Genomic DNA, 20,488 nt, shown 5'->3' on the forward strand with positions numbered 1-20,488 from the left:
TAGTTTAAGACTGCTCTATTAAAAAATTCAGACAGCATCCATTAATAGTAAAAATCCCCCAAAGAGACCTGATTAACCTGGCTCTATTTTAATTTTTGTTTCAGTATCAAAAACATAATGAAATACAGAACATGAGGATAATATTTTATAGCAAAACTAAATCATGCTTAATGAGATAAATCGAGTCTAGACAGGAATGAACATGGCAACTTTATCCTAACCAATGACATGAGGAATTTTTTTCTTTTTGGTTTGTATACCTACTGTTTATAGTTTACTTTCATATGAAAATATACATTAGGAGTAGGCCACTCGGTCACCTGAAGTGTCAATAACTTAAAACATTAATTCTGATTCTCTCTCTACAGATGGGACCTGATCTGCCAAGTGTTTCCAGCATTTGTGATCTTTTTATTACATTTTCGAAGAAAATGTTAATTTCTCATATTCCTTTCTTTTCTATACATTGATTTAATAAAATGGTCCAAATAAGAACTGATTTTAATGGGAAATTATTTTGGATGAGTTACACAAGATTCCATAAAGTCACATTCAAAACAAAAAGGGAAAATGCAATGCTCTGTATATGATTTTTAACTAAACATGAATGGCAATACATTGTTGCATTAAAAGACTAAGATTCATATATCACAATCATTCTACAAAAATGGTCTGAATATTTAGAATAGAATTTAATCATACATGTATCAATCTTCATAAGACCCCTTGAGATTTGTGTTCTCAAGTCTTTTAAAAGGGTCAAGAATTCTGCTGGGAGTTTATCCAAGAATAGGAATTTGATAGAAAGGTTCTTTTACTGGAATGAACCACAATCTTAGTTCTTAATCAAAGTTATATATTAAAAAATAAATTCACTGTAAGATTTTATATACCATCCATAAACTAATTTCCCTCATCCGAAATCTCAGTACATAAATTCTTAGAGAGTAAAATGGCACTTATGCTTCCCATCTCTCTCATGGAAAATCTATGATAATTTAAAACCTAATGTACTCAAGTCTTTGTATTTTATTTAAAACGTTAACACAATTATTAGTGGAATATCTTGATCCAATTTAAACTTAGCATTTAACATGAATGCAATGCTTACACCAGCTTATCCCCAATTCATTTTTGCAAGTTTAGTTTTTTTTAAAACTGTAAGGTGAAGCTAAACATACACTATTTTGGCAACGTATTAACAAGTCTTCCAACAAAAGAGAAGATTCTATCAAATTTGAGCCATCAATGAGACTAATTTGACATTCTTAAAACAAGCCAGTACAAGTATGAAGCACCAAATAGATGTTGTTATGTAGTCTCACTTTGTACGTCAAAAAAAACCAAAATCAATCTTATATTTCAAATCTGTGCAATAAAGTGCGTGAAGATTCACTGTCACATGAACTACTGAACTCACTGTGAGACTTTGCTGTTGTGTGCTGGGGCAGCAGGCTGAGGGTAGCAGACACCAACAGAATCAACAAACTCATTCGTAAGGCCAGTGATGTTGTGGGGGTGGAACTGGACTCTCTGACGGTGGTGTCTGAAAAGAGGATGCTGTCCAAGTTGCATACCATCTTGGACAATGTCTCCCATCCACTCCATAATGTACTGGTTAGGCACAGGAGTACGTTCAGCCAGAGATTCATTCCACTGAGATGCAACATTGATCATCGTAGGAAGTCATTCCTGTCTGTGGCCATCAAACTTTACATCTCCTCCCTCGGAGTGTCAGGCACCCTGAGCCAATAGACCTGGGCTTATTTCCACTTGGAATAATTTACTTATTATTATTTAATTATTTATGGTTTTATATTGCTATTTTTCTACATATTCTTGCTATTCTTGGTTGATGTGACTGTAACAAAACCCAATTTCCCTCGGGATCAATAAAGTATGTCTGTCTGTCTTTGGATGAACGTAATATTTCTAAACTTGTTACTAAACAACTTTGTTCTTAAACTACACTTCTATAAAATTTTTTGACGACAGTATAAAACTCATGATCACCACCTAATCTGTTGTGAATTAAACAGTAACACCAAAATACTACTGTAATACTCAATAGATTAAATGGATTTCTCAGCATTTCGACCAGAGATATTCAGCTAATTCCACACAAACCAAAATTCCAATTTTCAATTTTGTAGTTATTCCATTTGTACAAATGTCTTAATTGGTCTTAACATCTTAAAAGGTCTTAATTGTTTAAAATACACAAAATAGAGAACAGACAAGCATTTATTTCAAATTATTGACAATTCTTAAAATGTTTAAAATTCTCTCAATAATTCATCATGCTTATACAAATACCTCTATGAAATATTCTTTTAAATTAATCTTTACTGAACTCAGAACACACTACTTGCTAAAAACCTTATTTTTTCTCCACTCCAACTCAACAAAACCAAACCAGAACAGTGTTGATACTTACTGTATAAGGTGGTGAAGGCAGAGAGATCTGCGTAATTACTTTTAGTGTGCGTTTAGTTCCATTCTCACTGTGACAGATTACTGTGCGTACCACTATTGAATTTGTTTCTGATAAACATATTAGAGAAGAACAAGGCAGTGCCAATGGGATTTGTGACTTAACCTCATAGACTTCATCTTCATTACTTTCTTCCAAAACAGTACTTAAAGTATTAGAAGCACAACGTCGCTGAGAGGGCTCCATCTCATTAAGGATCTCATGCTATTTTTGCAATGTGCGCTTTCACTACATAGCAAAGACTCCTATATCTTTACTGCTGATCCCATTGTTGACAAATTAGTATCTGTTGTAACATTAACCAACAAATATTACAGTTGCCACTTTGAAAACTTCAGTTCCATTCAATTCCAGTTAAAAACAAACGAACGATAATTTGCTTATTTCAACCTGGTGACTTCCTTTTCACCAACTTTAAAATACTTCACATGATTGCCATGCATTTTCTTTATCCGACGCGTGAATGCTGAGTCAGCGTGTCAACACCACAATAAAATTCACTGCTAATTTAAAGCAGCCTGTTTAGCCCAAGTATTCTTCAAAGTTTTATCTTGGTCCCAATTACATGAATAGATCACTGGAGATCCTCTATTGGTCTACTAACACCTTAGGATACCACAGTACATTCAACATTGAGACAGACTGTCATGCACTTTCACTTCTCGTCGAATGGTTCTTTTCTGCACCAGCATGAACGGCGGCCTGCTTCCTGAACTTGGATTACACATAACACTGCTTCCTGGATTTAGATCTTTTTTACACTCGCAGGAGAGGGAGTGACTTCATTTTACTATCTCCCAGCAACGAGGCAGGTGTGACCACAGAGATCAGTCAACACGCAGCAGGTAAAACAGGATCCAAAATCCACGTCAGCTCATGAACTGTGCCAAGTAGTTTGCATTTCTTTCCCCAGAAGGAATTCAAAAGCTAGATATTAAAATACATTCCACAGTCTGATAATCCAGAATTAAAAGACAAATTTGGTTCAGTTGTACATTGTTAATGAAGTCAGAAGATTGCAGACAAGCCCAATCCAGAACTTCGGCATTTTACAACAGGCTGACACTTTAACAATGTACAGAAGGAGTGTCATGCTACCAAAGATATTGTTTTCCAGATGAGATGTTTAAATCAGGCTCCACCTGTCTTGTCTCATAAAGCTCTTCTAGTCACAGGTGAGGAACTTCCACAGTAGACTGTGGACATTAATTCCTTAAACAACACCAATGCAAAGATTATCTGGTCATTTTCTGTGAAATTTTGCTGAGTGTTTTGAAAGAGGAAGCTGAAGAGATTGTGGATATTGATTAATATTTCTGTAACATCTGAGTAATATTGTAAATATATTGTTTGATTTAATTATTTTGTTACAGGTTATATGTGAAGTATGTGAATGGTATGCATCATTACACCATCGCGTCACATGCACACACCTTGTTTTAAATAAAAACAAAACTAAGACACACAAAACGCTGCCTGGTCTGCTGAGTTCCTCCAGCATTTTGCGAGTGTTGCTTGGATTTCCAGCATCTGCAGATATTCTCCTGCTTGTAACAAAACTAAGATCTGTTCTCCGGGGCTCCCATCTTCTGCTTGCGATTAGTTTTATGTTTTGGAATTACAAAACATAATAGTGGCATCAAGTAAGTTTTAAAATGAAATGAGATGACTGTTGAATCACAGCAAGATATTTACGTTTTAAAACAAGCGTGGCATGCTTTCTTCGCAAGAGAGAAATGGTCGAGTTTTTTTTTAAAAAGGCATGAAACTGACCTATTCACAGGTCAATAAACAGTGAATTCCAGGTAGCAAGCAGAAATGGCTGGTTACATCAGAAAGATAGATGAGTTGGATTGCACAAGAGATACTGGATTTTGTATTCTGAGTGAAAAGAACACTATTTTAAAGCAAATGGAATAGCCAATGAGAAACATGCCAGTTTTTCTGAGTGTAATAGGTGGAAGAGCATATAGCTTGCTTAGAATTTTGACTGCTTCAACCAAACCAGCTAAAATGAACTTTGTTGACATCATGAAAGTAATGCAGGAACATTTAGAACTGAAACCATTCTTGATTGCAGAACACTTTAGGCTTCAAAAGTGAAATAAAAAGGAAGGGGAATCGTTTTCAGTGTACGTGGCTGACTGAAGAAATTGTCTGAGCATTGTCAGTTCAGTGATTGTGCTTAATGATACACTGAAAGATTGTTTCGTTTGTGGAATATTTCAAGAAAGCATTCAAAAAAGTCTCCTAACTGAAGCACAACTCACATTTAAAAGAGCAGTTGAAGTTGCTGTATCAGTGGTAACAGCAGACAGAAAGACAATTGAGCAGCAAGCTGCAGTCAGGAATCTATTAATACCATCTATAAGTTTGATGTTGATAAAACCACTGTTGGCAGAATCTCAGATGAAGACAAGAGTGCGTTATGAAAAAAGATACACCAGCTAGTTGAGTGGTGTTGCAGCAACAACCTTGCACTCAACGTCAGTAAGACCAAAGAGCTAATTGTGGACTTCAAGAAGGATAAGTCAAGGGACCACAAACCAATCTTCATAGAAAGATCAGAAGTGGAGAGAGCATGCAATTTCAAATTCCTGGGTGTCAAGTTCTCTAAGGAGCTAACCTGGTTCCAACATATTGATGTAGCTATAAAGACGGCAGGACAGCTGCTATATTTCATTAGGAGTTTGAGGGGATTTGGTTTGTCACCTAAAACACGCGAACTTCTATAGATGTACCATAGAAAACATTCAAACATTCTGACAGGTTGCATCACTGTCCAGAATGCGGGGTGGGGGGGGGGGGGGGGGGGTATTACACCGGATCAAAGAAGCTACCGGAAGTTGTAAAATCAGTCAGCTCCATTTTGGGTACTAGCCTCCATAGTATCCCAGACATCTTCAAGGAGCAGTGTCTCAGAAATGCAGTGTCCATTAAGGACCCCCATCACCCAGGACATGCCCTTTTCTCATTGTTACTGTCAGGAAGGAGATTCAGAAACCTGAAGGTACACACTCAGCAATTCAGGAACACCTTCTTCCCTACTGTCATCTGATTCTTAAATAGACATTGAACCCATGGACAACTACCCCACTTTTTGAAAAAATATATTATTTCCATTTTTGCACAATTTTTAACTTAACTATTTAATTATACATACTTACTGTAACTGATTTACTCATTTATTTTCACTTAATGCATTGTACTGCTGCCACTGTTAACAAATTTCATGATATAGGCCAGTGATATTAAACCTAATTCTGATTCTGAACAAAATTGCAATGTTTAAGCAGAAAGCAGCCTGGCCAAATGAATTGCATTACCCTTGTGGTAGGAGCTCATACACCCTAGACCAAAACAGATTTAAAGATGAAACTTGCAGGAAATGCAACAAAGTTGGACACATACAAAGAGCCTGTTGGGCAGACAAAAATAAATGGACTGCACAGGGAAGGTATAAAGATAAAATGTAAAGCTGCAGTTTCTAAAAGAGCACTCACTAATCTGTATACTATTGATGAAACATCTGATAATGATGAGTGACACAGGACTGAGTAGCCTCAAGATTTACAATGTGAAAACTAACAAAAGACAAGTAATAATGCTTACACTAAAAGTGAGTGGCAATCAATTAAAATGGAACTGGACACATCCAGAAGTGTCCAGAACTGTCAGAACCACTCACTGCAGTCAAATCCTGCAACCACCACAGCAGAGGCTCCAGAACCTCAGATTATTTCATAGCCACAAGTCTAACCTACCAAGCAGAGTGACCTCCCGAGTCAGGAAAGATGTTTTCCCACAAGAGTAAGAAATCCTCCACAGCAATTAAGTCTTTATGCCTGAATGGAACAATTTAAAATTTACTACGCTGTGGATGGATATATAGCAGCCGTATTATATAGTATACTGTGTGTATGGCATTCTATATTGAAATGGAGTTTATAGCTAGGCAAGGAGGAGTGTTGCACATTTAATATTTGAAAAGGTATTGTTTGATAAAGTATTCTTTGTTCGTTTAAATAATACATTACAAATAATTCATATGACCCTTACACCACTGTGGTCCTCTTGAAGGAAATTACATAAATAGCCTACGTCATATGCGCGCGCCTTGCTTAAAGTAAAAATGAAACTAAGACCCTTTCTCCTGGGCCCCCATCTTCGTTCTGCAGTTAGTTTTATGTTTTGGAGTTAGAAAATGTAATTGTGCATGCTTTAGTATTGATCTTTCAAGAATCACTAGACTTTGGAATGGTTCCGGAGGACTGGAAAATTGCAAATATCACTCCACTCTTTAAAAAGGGAGGGAGGCAAAAGACAAGGAATCATAGGCCAACTGAATTATTGGCAAAATATTAGTTCATTATTAAGGATGAGGTTTTCCATGTAGTTGGAGGTATATGTTAACCATGCCAAAGTCAGCATGGTTTCCTTAAAGGGAATTCTTGCCTGACAAATCTGTTGGAATTCGTTCAGAATCAGAATCAGGTTTATTATCACCGGCATGTGACGTGAAGTTTGTTAACCCATCAGCAGCAGTTAAATGCAATACATAATCTAGCAGAGAGAGAAAAAATAAATAAATAAACAAGTAAATAAATTATGTATATTGAATAGATTAAATAAACTGGCAAAAACAGAAATACCGTATATTAAAAATAAGTGAGGTACTGTAGTGCGCAGAGATTCAATGTCCATTTAGGAAATGGATGGCACAGGGGACAAAGCTGTTCCTGAATCGCTGAGTATGTGCCTTCAGGCTTCTGTATCTCCTACTTGATGGTAACAGTGAGAAAAGGGCATTCCCTCGGTGCTGGAGGTCCTTATTAATGGACACCGCCTTTCTGAGACAGACGTCCTGGGTACTTTGTAGACTAATACCCAAGATGGAGCTGACTAGACTTATAACTTTCTGCAGCTTCTTTCAGTCCTGTGCAGTAGCCCCTCCATACCAGACAGTCATGCAGCCTGTCAAAATGCTCTCCATGGTACAACTATAAAAGTTTCTGAGTGTATTTGCTGACATGCCTAATCTCTTCAAACTCCTAATAAAGTATAGCCGCTGTATTGCCTTTTTTAGAAATACACTGATATGTTGGGATCAGGTTAGATCCTCAGAGATCTTGATACCCAGGAACTTGAAGCTGCTCACTCTCTCCACTTCTGATCCCTCTATGAGGATTGGTATGTGCTCCTTCATCTTACCCTTCCTGAAGTCCACAATCAGCTCTTTCGTCTTACTGACGTTGAGTGCCAGGTTGTTGCTGCGGCACCACTACTCCACTAGTTGGCATATCTCACTCCTGTATGTCCTCTTGTCACCACCTGAGATTCTGCCAACAATGGTTGAACTCTTTGAGGCAGTAACAGACAGAATAGACAAAGGAGAGTCAGTGGATCTTCAAGAGGCCTTTGACAAGGTGCCCCACATAAGGTTGCCAAACAAGTTAAGAGCCCATGGTATTACAGGAAAGATACCAGCATCGACAGAAGGATAACGGTGTAGACAACTTTCTAAATGGGGAACAAATTCAGAAAGTGGAGCTGCAAAAGGTCTTGGGAGTCCTAGCACAGGATTCTCTGTGCTTGCAGTTTGAGTCGGTAGTAAGGAAGGGAAATGTAATGTTAGCATTCATTTCAAGAAGACTAGAATATAAAAGCAAGGATGTAATGCTGAGGCTCTATAGGACATTGTTCAGATCAAATTTGGAGTATTGTAAGCAGTTTGGGGCCCCTCATCTAAGGAAGAATGTACTGTCATTTGAGAGGGTCCAGTGGAGTTCACAGGAATGATCCTGGGAATGAAAGGGTTAAAGCATGACGTGAGTTTGATAGCTCTGGGCCTGTTCTGACTGGAATTCAGAAGAATGAGGAGAGATCTCATTGAAACTTATCATCCGTGACACTTCACACGTTCTGGATCTTTCCAGTGATTTCAGGTTCCCTGGCCCCTATCATCTTATTTTCACTATGGATGTCTAGTCCCTATACACCTTCACCCCCCAACAGGAAGGCCTCAGAGCTCTCTGTTTTATTCTGGACATCAGACCTAACCAATTCCCCTCTACCCCCTCTCTCCTTCACCTAGCAGAACTTGTCCTCGCTCTAAACAATTTCTCCTTTAGCTACTCCCACTTCCTTCAAACAAAAGGTGTGGCCATGGGCACTCGCATGGGTCCCAGCTATGCCTGCCTGTTTGTCAGCTACGTGGAACAGTCTATGTTCCAAGCCTACACTGGTGACCATCCCTCACTTTTCCTACACTACATCGACCACAGCATTGGTGCTGCTTCCTGCACCCATGCTGAACCCGTCTACTTCATCCACCTTACCTCCAATTTCCACCCTGCCCTCAAATCCACAAGGCTCATTTCTCGATTTCCTCCCTCCCCTTTCTCAATTTCACTTTCTATGTCTCTGGAGACAGTATATCCACTGATGTCTATCATAAACCCACAAACTCTCACAGCTATACCTCTTCCCACTCTGTTACTTGTAAAACCACCATCCTCTTCTTGTACGAAACGATGGACTCTAGGTTTCACGATCTACCTCATTAAGACCTTGCACCTGTGCTCGCTTCGGCAGCACATATACTAAAATTGGAACAATACAGAGAAGATTAGCATGGCCCCTGCGCAAGGATGACACGCAAATTCGTGAAGCATTCCATATTTTTTAGAAAAAAGAATTAAGACCTTGCACCTTATCATTTGCCTCCACTGCAATTTTTCAGCAGCTTTTACACTTTAATTCTGCATTCTTATTGTTTTACTTCTTTCCAGCTCAATGCACAGAGTAATGATTTGATCTTTTGATCTACATAAACAGTATGCAAGACAAGCTTTTCACTGAATCTTGTACATATGACAACAATAAACCATATCCATACCTCAAGGTCACCGTTTCCAGCATGAGATTAAGTAAATCAGGCCACTACATGTCTCACTCCAACTTTTGAAAGCTATCTTTTTTGATTTATTTTCTATTCATACAATAACAGTGAGGGACTGTAGCTACTTTTGACACCACAGAAAATTGCAGTAAGTTCATTCAATATAATATGCACTTACATGATACCTTTTATTTAAGAAGATGTCTTGGGTTCCAATAAAAAAGTTGCAATTCCAACATGAATTAGGCCAACCTGAATTATGGAGGAACTCCTATCATGGAGATGCAGGATGTCTGGTAAAAGCTGACTGAAATATCACGATCAGTGTTAAGCAGAGATTGTAAGTTATCCATGCTGATCCTTACCAGTGATTTCAAGGGACAAGGTTGACTCAATGGCAAAGCATCAGAATTATTATTACCTCCCTCTCCCAGTATAGAGTGCCCTCCTACTTCAAATTATCCACCATTGTTTCTGTACCAAAAAAGATCAAGGTAACATGCCTGAACGACTGGCGTCCTGTCGCAATCACCTCAATAGTAAGCAAATGCTTTAAGAGGATGGTCAAGGATTACATCTGCAGCGTGCTACCACCCAACTGGACCCCCTACAATTCACCTACCGACACAACTGGTCAAAAGACGACACAATAGCCACAGCTCTACATACCATCCTTACACATCCAGAGAAGAAGGATGCTTATGTGAGAATGCTGTTCTTGAACCACAGTTCAGCATTCAACACCATAGTTCCATCCAGGCTCAACAAGAAGCTCAGAGACCTCAGCCTTGACCCTGCCTTGTGCAGCTGGATCCTGGACTTCCTATCAGATCGCCAGCAAGTTGTAAGAATGGGCACCCTCACCTCCAACCCTCTGACTCTTAATACAGGAGCCTCTCAAGACTGCGTAATGAGTCCCCTCCGTTACTCCCTGTATACCCATGACTGTATTGCCACTCACAGCTCCAATCTGCTAATTAAATTTGCTGATGACACTTCATTGATTGGCCTTATCTCAAACAATAACAAGGTGGCCTACAGGGAAGAAGTCATCTCTCTGACACAGTGGCGTCAAGAAAACAAAGAAGCTGATTGTGGATTACAGGAGGAATGGAGACAGGCTAACCCCTATTGACATCAATAGATCTGGGGTTGAGAGGGTAAACAGCTTCAAGGTCCTCAGCATCCACATCACCGAGGACCTCACGTGGTCTGTGCACACCAGCAGTGTGGTGTAAAAGGCACAACAGCACCTCTTTCACCTCAGACGGATGTTGAAGTCTGGAATGGACCCCCCTAAATCTAAAAACTTTCTACAGCGGCACAATTGAGAGCATCCTGACTGGCTGCATCACTACCTCCCTTAATCACAGGACCCTGCAGAGAGTGGTGAGGACAGTCTAGTGCATCTGCAGTTGCAAACTTGCCACGGTTCAGGACATTTACAAGGACAAGTGGGTAAAAAGGGTCCGTAGGATCATTGGGGACCCAAGCCATCCCAACCACAATCTATTCCAGCTGCTACCATCCAGGAAACGGTACCAGGACCGCATAAAAACCAGGACCAACAGGCTCCAGGACAGCTTCTTCCACCAGGCCATCAGGCTGATTAATTCACGCTGATTTGAGTGTACTCTATATTACATTGACTGCTTTATTTATTACAAATTATTATAAATGCACATTTCACATTTAGATGGAGACGTAAAGATTTTTACTCCTCATGTATGTGATGGATGTAAGAAATAAAGTCAATTCAATTCAATGTGAAATTTGTTGTTTTGCAGCAGCAGTACACTGTTAGAAGTCAAATGCATGCTACAGAAATTTGTATTTAATCTGGAAATCTACAGCGGTACACCTTAACTAAAGAAATTACTTCTGGAATTGGATAACATATAAACTTGCAACTTGCGCCATAAGCCATTGGAAGAACTATGTGGGATAAGCAATATTTGTGGAGGCCAAACACGCTTCAGGAACTCTCAAGGTATGCTCAAGAATTGGAAATTTTATATCTCAAAAGCCTTCATATTTTTAAATTTTTTTTCATTAAACATACATTTTTGCACAAGGAGGACAGAAATGCAAAAGGGGCAAATGCTATTCAACAGATATGGCAATCTCTAGTCCTGTCATAACCATGGAACACTGTAAACATTAGCAACTCGGCCAGATTATATTGGTCTTGGAGAGAATGCACCACAGGAGTTACTCAGATGACTGTCATTTAATCCTTCAAGTTTAGCAAAGGGAAATGCACACACAGGATTCCGTTCCATAGAATGTGGGCGATCAGAGGATAATTTTCACAATAATAATAGGTTATTAAGCTAGATAGAAAGGAATTAATTCTACTAGTTGCATAGTGTAGGACTTGTGGAAAAGTTTAAAAATGAAAGCGAAAACAGTTCAAAAGTTAAAATAAATCTGTGTAACTGCTACACAGTGATTGTTAATTTTAAATCTGAGCATAATAGGACTTTGGTAGACTAAGGCAGAAAGTGTTTTATTTAAAAAAGTTGATTGTATGGAAGTAGGTCACTGGCCAGTCATAATCTCACTGAATGGTGGAAGAGAATCTGAGGGGTTAAATGTCTAATCCTGAAACTACGATTGTTTTGCCAGGGCAAAATACCCCTCATAGCATAGGAAAATTCAGGAGAGGTACATTTAGCATTTTGCCTGCTCTGTCCTTCATCAAGGTCATGGTTAATCTCCCAAAACCTTTTTCCTGCACTCAAATCCCTCACTATCCAGGCATTTCAGTGAGATATAATTAATAAATACAGGGAATAAACCAAAGGAGAACTAAGTAATAGAAGTAATAAAAGGTACCCAAAGAGTAAACATTTTGGGGTAGGGCAAGTTTATATACAATCTTCCGTAAAGTTTCTGAAAGAATTGCCACAACAATCTATGCTGCACACAGCGAGTCATGAATTCAGTTGGTAAATGTGCAAATGAATGTGCAAAAGAGCCTTTCAGCAGCACAGATCCCTTTTAATTAGCAAGTTATCAACCAAAAACAATGCAGAAATCCACGCCTGAAGACATTTCAGTTACACATTTGACCCTTTAAGAGTAGTTTACACATAATTCAAAGCAGTTTATAGGAGGTTTCTGAGACAGATACCTGGAATGGGTGGGTCTTCTTTTGAAGAAGGTATGAAAATGGTTAGACTTTGTAGACATTGGAATTTATGTCAGTGAGAAGTGACTTGATTAAAGCATAATATCCTGTCCTACAGTGAATGAATATGAGGTGGGGGGGGGGGGGGTGTCCTCTTGTAAGAGGATCTTGAAGTAGGGATCATCCAGTTAAGACAGCCAAGATAATTTCCATCTCAGAGGGTCACGTCATTATAATTCTCTCCTTCAAAGGGCAGCTGAAGTAGTGGCTTTGAACGCTTTTATGGGAGCTGCTGATAATACCAGTTAAGCAAGAGACAAAACGTAACCTTCTGTAGACAGGAATGCAGAGTTAGAATTACAATCAGATCACCCATGGGTTTAAATACTGCAGCAGGTCTGAGAAGGCAAGTGGCCTACTCCTGCACCTAATTTTTATATTCATATCTAATAGTGGTGAGGTTAAGGATTGTGCAATTCCAGTACAATGTTTTCTAAAATCGAAATGATGGAAGACCAAGGTAAGTGACCAAGCAGTAGGGTCTTGTGGAGGAATGAGAAATCTTTACTTTCTGTACATGATTTCCACTGAGGCATGACTGCATTAATACGAAATTCCTCATTTTTGTATCTCATAGTGTACCAATTTCCACTAGGTTTTCCTACTGTCTCAGGTGAGACAGCATCAGAAATGTAATTTCAATCATGAAAGACTGTCCTTTAAGATCTTCCACTCTATCAAGAGTCCTCAAATCAAACTTATATTAAAAACAATTACCTGATAAGTGGTCTCAGTGATAGCTTCTAGCAGTTTTTCTAAAGCTGCTTGTAGACGAGTTCCCACATGTAACACTAGCTCTTCAGTCTCAGAATCTAGTTCTCCACCACTGAAAACATCCTGTGTGAAGTTGTGATCCTGTTCCGGTCCTTCATCTGTCCCTCCTGACCACAGAGTAGTAACATCTCCTTCTGTATCAGTACCAGGATAGGAATCTGGCTGCTCATCTAAGAAATTGATAAACGGTTATTAGAGTATGAATTTGACCACTGAACAGAAAGCTATGAGATATTAATACTTATGAACTATGAGTTACAGTCCAAGATTTTGTTCAGCAGAAATTTCAATTTGTGTGTTACATACCACATACTGGAAATTTTTATTTGAAATAGAAAATCATGAATAATTATTCATGAATTACTTACTTATTTTGTTAAAATAGACCAAGAATACATTTTTAAGCTTTTTCACAAAATAGTTTGAATGGAATTGGCAAGTAGAAAAAATAGAGTAGATGACAGAATCTGGACAGACCAGGAGGTAAGTTCAGTCACCTAATCCTATAGCCATTGGACCAATGATGTCTTTTGCCAGCTATTTGAAGCAGCTATTCAAATGATCTTATTTGCGTCCTCCACCTATTTCAAAGGTTTTGAAAACCTATTGTTGATACAACTATTTTACACTTAGCGAGGAACCATATGTAATGGTCTTCAGGAACAAATAACATTATTCTTCTCGAATATCCTTCCCTGAATTAAGTGCCATAGAGTTCAGTGTTCATGAACCCCTGAAACAGATTACAAAGAACAGATGTAGAAGGAAAGTCAGGCCAGTTCTGCCACTCCTTGCTGATTTTTTCCCCCTGATATTCAAAACCACTATTGCTAGCCTTAACAGCTGGCTAGAAAGGGGCATAGCTAAGCCATACGTTGGATGTCTTTTCAGCATTTTTAGGGAAGGGATTGCACGTTATATCCACACCGACATCTATGAGGTAAAAACAAAGGGTGTGCCCTGACAGAGTGCAGAAGGCATGGTAATCTTTCACAGATCATCTCCTCTACCACCTAAATAGCAAATTTTCAGGTACATTGGAATACCAACACCTTTACATCCCCTTCAAATTAACATAATTTCCTTCACTGTAATTGAGTCAAACTTCAAACCACCATGTTGAACTGAAATGTGGATATATCTTCACTACGTGAGCTGGTAATACTCAAGAAAGCAGTTTATCACCATCAACTCATTGCCCACTTGGAATGGAAATAAAAATGTTGGCCTTGTTATTGTCAACTACATCTCACCTGTAAATAAATAAAAATGAAAGATAAAAATGTGATGAGTTAGTTCACACAAGCCTGGTTAGATCTCATCTGGAATGTTCTGCTGTTTTGGTAGATACAATGGCTTGAAGGGAACACATAACAGATTCACAATAAACTTACCAAAGTTCCTAAGATTAAAGTTTGGGTTAAGTTGGTTGAAGTCAGTCTGTATATTGTTTGCTTTAGAAAACAGAGAATGATGAGTCAGAGTCCATTCAGGAGTGAAATCAAACCCTTTTCATTCAAATAATAACAGAAATCTGAAACGTGCTCTTCCCAAAAGGTGTGGATGCTAAGCCAATTGAAAATTATCAAGACTAAACCTCGTACATTTTTGATGAATAAAATGACAGTGAGAGTTTTGCAGAACAGGTTGAGAAAACTAATGTACAGAACAGCCATGAATAGATGTTTCTCTGGCAATACAAAACATTACGTTTGAGATTGGTGAGATAAACATTTTAGCTCAAGCATTCAGACATCAATAAATGCTCATAACAAGATTAAACTAACACCTGGATTAAAAACAAGCTCAATCTTGCAGGCAGTATCTACTTATAAATTCCTGTGCTTCATATTGAATATCTTGATGAATGAGGTAGGCAGTTAATTACATGTTAATTTGCAGATAGACAAGAGAAGTAATCTGATACACCCTGATCAATTGTGTTGTCCTCTTTGCCAACAATTCAAAATTTCTATTCTATATAATGAAGTCCAAGTGGGAGCAGGTGGTGGTGACCGGTATATTGTTTAAAGAATAAGTACAGGCCAAGGCACTTAGATTTATGAATGATGACATCTATTTCCAGTATCTATCTGATGATGATCATGTTTCATTCCAAGAAATTTCTTTGTGCAAATTACCTACCACTGCCATCCATGTTTGAAGTATAAAATTAGCCACAATGATGAACCGATTTCAAGATTGGTCAATTGCACTCTTTAGCACTGTGCCTGGCTATTACTTAGTTCAGTGCAGCATTCCTAAAGATTTCACAGATATCCAAAGTATGCTTCTATTATGCAACATTTACAAGCAAACATTAGTAAAATAGTTAAAATAAACCCAAGTTAAACCTTAATGAAATAGCTTCATATCTTATAAATATTTAACAATGGTCCAAAGTTAAATAAGGCCTTAGTGGAATAAAACAACACAAGTAAAGGAAAATGAAAGCATGAAAGAATGGTATTTTTGAATTACTTTTCATAATCTCAGGATATGCAAATGCACTTTACGTTCAATGATGAAACCTTACACGTTACCATCATAATGCAGTAAATGGAGGCAGTCAATTTGAACATTGCAAGGTCCAATAAACAGATAAACTTGTTTTAGTAATTTGCTTGAAGAAGAGATTTTCACAAAGGCAGACATCATGAGTGAAAACTTTTACTGATTTGAACCAGGACTCTGCAGGACTCAGAAGGCTCTTACTGATAATTCTGCCTGAAACAACCACACCTATTCTTCTCCTTCCTTAACTCCACACAAAAATGTCTCACCTAAAGTTTAAGATGCATTTGGCATTAACTCTGCTACAATATCACTGTCGCAAAGAGACTTGCATTTATATTATAACTAATCAACTCAAATTTCTCAAAAGCACTTTTCAATTACAGTGGATTCTGGTTAATTGAGTCATTGGTTAACTGGGGCAGCCACTTCATTGGGACAAATCGAGAAAGTAGCTGGGATTCCCTTTATTTATTTGGGACACTATGCCACTTAAGTGGGACAGGAGACAGTTGCTGGACAGTTTTTAATTAGCACCAGTCGTGTGCATTTGTGTGGCTGTTAGATACTACAGAGCAAACAGTTTTTAAATAGCTTCAGTTATGAATTCAATGCATTTCTTAGCAATGTGACAGTGTATTCACTGGATGAATTCCTCTGCTGATGACTACTAGGAACTAATACAGTTTTTAACATTGTAGTAGTATTGGTAGTATTCTAATTTGATCTGTATTTCATTTAAATGCTTAATTTTTTATTCAGTTAAACAGTAGTTTGTCTTCATTATATCTTTTCAGAATCAAGTTTAATATCACTGGCATACGTTTTGAAGTTCAAATCAAATCAAGTTTAATTATCATTCAGATCGTGCATGGATAAAGTCAAACAAGACAGTGTATCTCTGGGGACCAGATACATAACATACAATCAAAATAGAGAAAGAGAGATAAAAATACACACACATCATTACACAAGGAAAAACACAAGTATAATCCAAGTCCCTGAGCGACATGCAAATTGTGCAGCTCCCGGCAATCCAGCCTGTCATTCCACCAGTCGAACACTGGAGGGCAGCACTGACAGGAGATGTCAGCTCCCAACCGAGCACAGACTCCACACTACGCTGCCTCCAGCATCGTCTCACCTGGACTGCAGCAGCAGTAAGCCCGCCTGAGGCCTTGTCCTCGCTACAACTGAGGCCAGGCTGCTGCCTCATGGCTTGTCTCGCCACCAAACTGTGGGAAACAGGCCTGCGGCATCTCACATCATCATGTTCAACAAGGTCTTGCAATCGTAGGAGAAAGGTCTAAGACAGTCACTCATGGTTAAACTACACACTGCCTTCATGCACCAACTCCAATGTCTTTGAGTGGTCTACGCCCAGGTCAGCTCCTCCAAGCCCTCTCCTGGCTGACCGCCAGCTTCTCCCCCTCCCTTCTCCTTCTCTGACTTGTCTGCCGACTCCTTTGTCACACTGGCCGGTGGCTCTGAACAATGACCAGATCACTGATCACTGTGGGAGACCTGCTGTACTGGTTGATCTTTGAGTACAGTATTGTCTTATGATCATAAAAAACACATCTTAAAAGTGCACCCTTGGTTGGCCCTGGAGAGACCACTGCATTCAAATGCACTGCCATCTTACTGGAAGTTTGTTGTTAAAATGTAATGATTTCCTCAAAAGTCTGGATAATTGGGGCAACCGCTTAACGGGCCCAAAATATACTGGTCCCAATGTGTCCCAATTAACCAGAATCCACTGCATTTTCTTGTTTACATTTACCCACATATTTTAAAACTCAGATCTAGTTAATCTGAATAGTGTGATTTCAGGGTAATAGGTGAAGTAGGAGCTATTTGAGAAAGATAGGCAATGACACCAGAGAGTCCCTATGGCTTCCTGTGAGTAACTCCAAGTATATTCAACATCCATCTAATGATTCATTCAAAGGACTCCAAATGTGATGTAGCAGGTCTCATTCGGTGGCTTGTGGAGTATCAATCTAGATTCTGTGTTCAACTATGGTGAAGGAGAGGAACTTCCAGAAATTTCCTTCCCTGCTCTTCATCACCATTCCCCATTCTTGTTTCCCTCTCACACCTTCCCTCCTTACCTATCCATCATCTCCACCTGGTACTCTTCCCCCTTGTTTTTCTTCCATGGTCTTCTGTCCTCTCCTATCAGATTCCTCCTCCACTTTATTTCTTCCACCAATCAATTTCCCAGCTCTTTTCTGCACCCCTCCCCCCTCCCTGGTTTTACCTATAACCTGCCACCTTGTACTCCTTCTTCCCCTCCTCCACCTTCTTATTCTGACCTCTTCCCACCTTCTCTCTAGTTGTGATGAAGGCTCTCAACGCGAAACATTGACTGTATATTCCTATCCATAGATGCTGCCTGGCCTGCTAATCTCCTCCAACACAGTGTGTACTACTCTTGTTTCCCAGCATTTGCAGTACTCTTTGTATACAAGTTATAAAATAAACTTTTTTACATTTCCGTCAGGAAGATTATCAGTGCTTACCACATGAGGAGGAAGTTAACTTACTGACAACAGGGAGAGAGAAAAAATATTAACTAAACACTTAATTCTTTAGTAACCCCACCATGAACGGTCCCAAGACTGGCTGCAGAAGGAGGAGGGTTGAGTATGGAGCCAGCAATCCCTTCTGTAAAAACCCAGAGCTACAGAAACACAAACAGAAGCTTCAAAGACCTCATCCCTAGGAGAGAAAGAATCTTCTAAATTGGGCTGTACCTGGGGACAACTTGAAAGACTGGCCCAGGACAGAGGACTCTGGTGAGCTGCGTTAGTGGCCTCTGCCACAGTAGGGGTGATAGTTTAAATTAAGCTAATCTTAATCAGAATCTGGTTTAGTATCACCGGTACATGTTGTGAAACTTGTTAACTTAGCAGCAGCATTTCAATGCAATACATGATAATATAGAAAAATAAACAAATCGATTACAGTAAGCATATATATAAAATAGTGGAAAAACAGAAATAATGTACATTTTTAAAAAGTGAGGTAGTGTTCATGGGTTCAATGTCCATTTAGGAATTGTATAGCAGAGTCAATGAAAAGCTCAGTGATGAAGTACTGAAACTGGAACATATATATTCACCGTTTGGTGTTAGTGAGAAGGAACAGAAGTAACTACCGTATATTCCGGACTACAGAGCGCACCTGATTAAAAGCCGCTGGCTCTAATTTTAGAAATAAAATCAATTTTTTAATTGTAAAGGCCGCACCGGATTTTAGGCCGCACCGCTACTTTTAAATATACATACGTATCGGTAACACAAATTACGTTGCATATACTTTTTTACTGAACAGCACGAACAACATTCCAATATCTCCTAGCGACTGGTAAAAATATATATACTGCAGCCTACCAGGAAAAGTTATTGATCGCCTTTAACTTAAAAGCAGCGTTTTCGCTCGGGTCTGACGCGCTTGCGTAACGCGATCGGGTCTAATCGGGTCTGACGCGCTTGCGTAACGCGATCGGGTCTAATCGGGTCTGATGCGCTCGGGTCTGACGCGATTGCGTAACGCGATCGGGTCTAATCGGGTCTGACGCGCTCGGGTCTGACGCGCTTGCGTAACGCGATCGGGTCTAATCGGGTCTGACGCGCTCGGGTCTGACGCGCTTGCGTAACGCGATCGGGTCTAATCGGGTCTGACGCGCTTGCGTAACGCGATCGGGTCTAATCGGGTCTGACGCGCTTGCGTAACGCGATCGGGTCTAATCGGGTCTGACGCGCTCGGGTCTGACGCGCTTGCGTAACGCGATCGGGTCTAATCGGGTCTGATGCGCTCGGGTCTGACGCGCTCGGGTCTTGCTTTTCTTCGAGTATTTTCCATGTTGATGAGGGTGAGTACAAATGACTGATTTACAATAATTTAATTGTGAAAGTGCGCTTGATTTATCGTACAATTTCATTGGACCTCTGTGAACTACTCATCAATTTTATTGGTCTACTGTTACGAGGCAAAATGTTTACGAGGCGGCATGAAAAAAAACCATGTATTAGCCGCTCTGGATTAAAGGCCGCAGAGTTCAAAGCTGTTCAAAATGTGGGGAAAAAGTAGCGGCTTATAATCCGGAATCTACGGTAAATATTTTGCAGCATCTCTGGAGATTTTTTTCACTATTTAATTTTGTGGAATCTGAGCAACACAAGCAAAACCTGTGATAATATAATCAATTTACATATCAAGGAAGGTAACAGTTATTGGATCAGAGAACTATCTGCCCAGTTTAAGATGGTGCAACTGAAGAGGGGTGTCAGCTTAATGATGATTCATAAAGAAATACAACTAAATTATACTTTACACCTAGTTTGTAGGAAATTATGGTAAACAATCACTGCAACAATGAAGAAGCAAGTGAAGGTGACATTGATTTGAGGGTCGAGGCATGTTCAAGGAGAAATGGTCAGAGCGAGGTTGAGACATGGTTGAGATGGGAGTAAGGGTGTGAGAAGCGAAGAAAAGTCAGAGTGGAGGAGTTTCGGAGCCTGTCCTTCTGAACTGAGAGCGAGGTTGGATCAATCTAAGCGCAGGGCTGACTTGGAAAGGTCAGAAATGGGCCAAAACGTGGCAG

The 20,488-nt window shown here is 39.3% G+C and overlaps 1 protein-coding gene and 1 non-coding gene across 5 annotated transcripts in view; one reads left to right on the top strand and one right to left on the bottom strand.

Moving 5' to 3' along the window:
• akap9 (A kinase (PRKA) anchor protein 9) overlaps positions 1 to 20,488 on the bottom strand; it is a 206,028-nt gene that overhangs the window by 91,624 nt on the left and 93,916 nt on the right. For all 4 annotated transcript variants that reach the window (XM_073054488.1, XM_073054489.1, XM_073054487.1 and 1 more), the window contains one exon: positions 13,306 to 13,532. In XM_073054488.1, the coding sequence (XP_072910589.1) occupies positions 13,306 to 13,532 (227 nt within the window). The remainder of the gene's footprint in view (positions 1 to 13,305; positions 13,533 to 20,488) is intronic.
• On the top strand, positions 9,073 to 9,179 carry LOC140732565 (U6 spliceosomal RNA). Its single transcript, XR_012100092.1, has one exon. It is a non-coding gene; the product is annotated as a U6 spliceosomal RNA (small nuclear RNA).

This window comes from Hemitrygon akajei, chromosome 8 (assembly GCF_048418815.1).
Source record: "Hemitrygon akajei chromosome 8, sHemAka1.3, whole genome shotgun sequence".
Lineage (NCBI taxonomy): Eukaryota > Metazoa > Chordata > Chondrichthyes > Myliobatiformes > Dasyatidae > Hemitrygon > Hemitrygon akajei.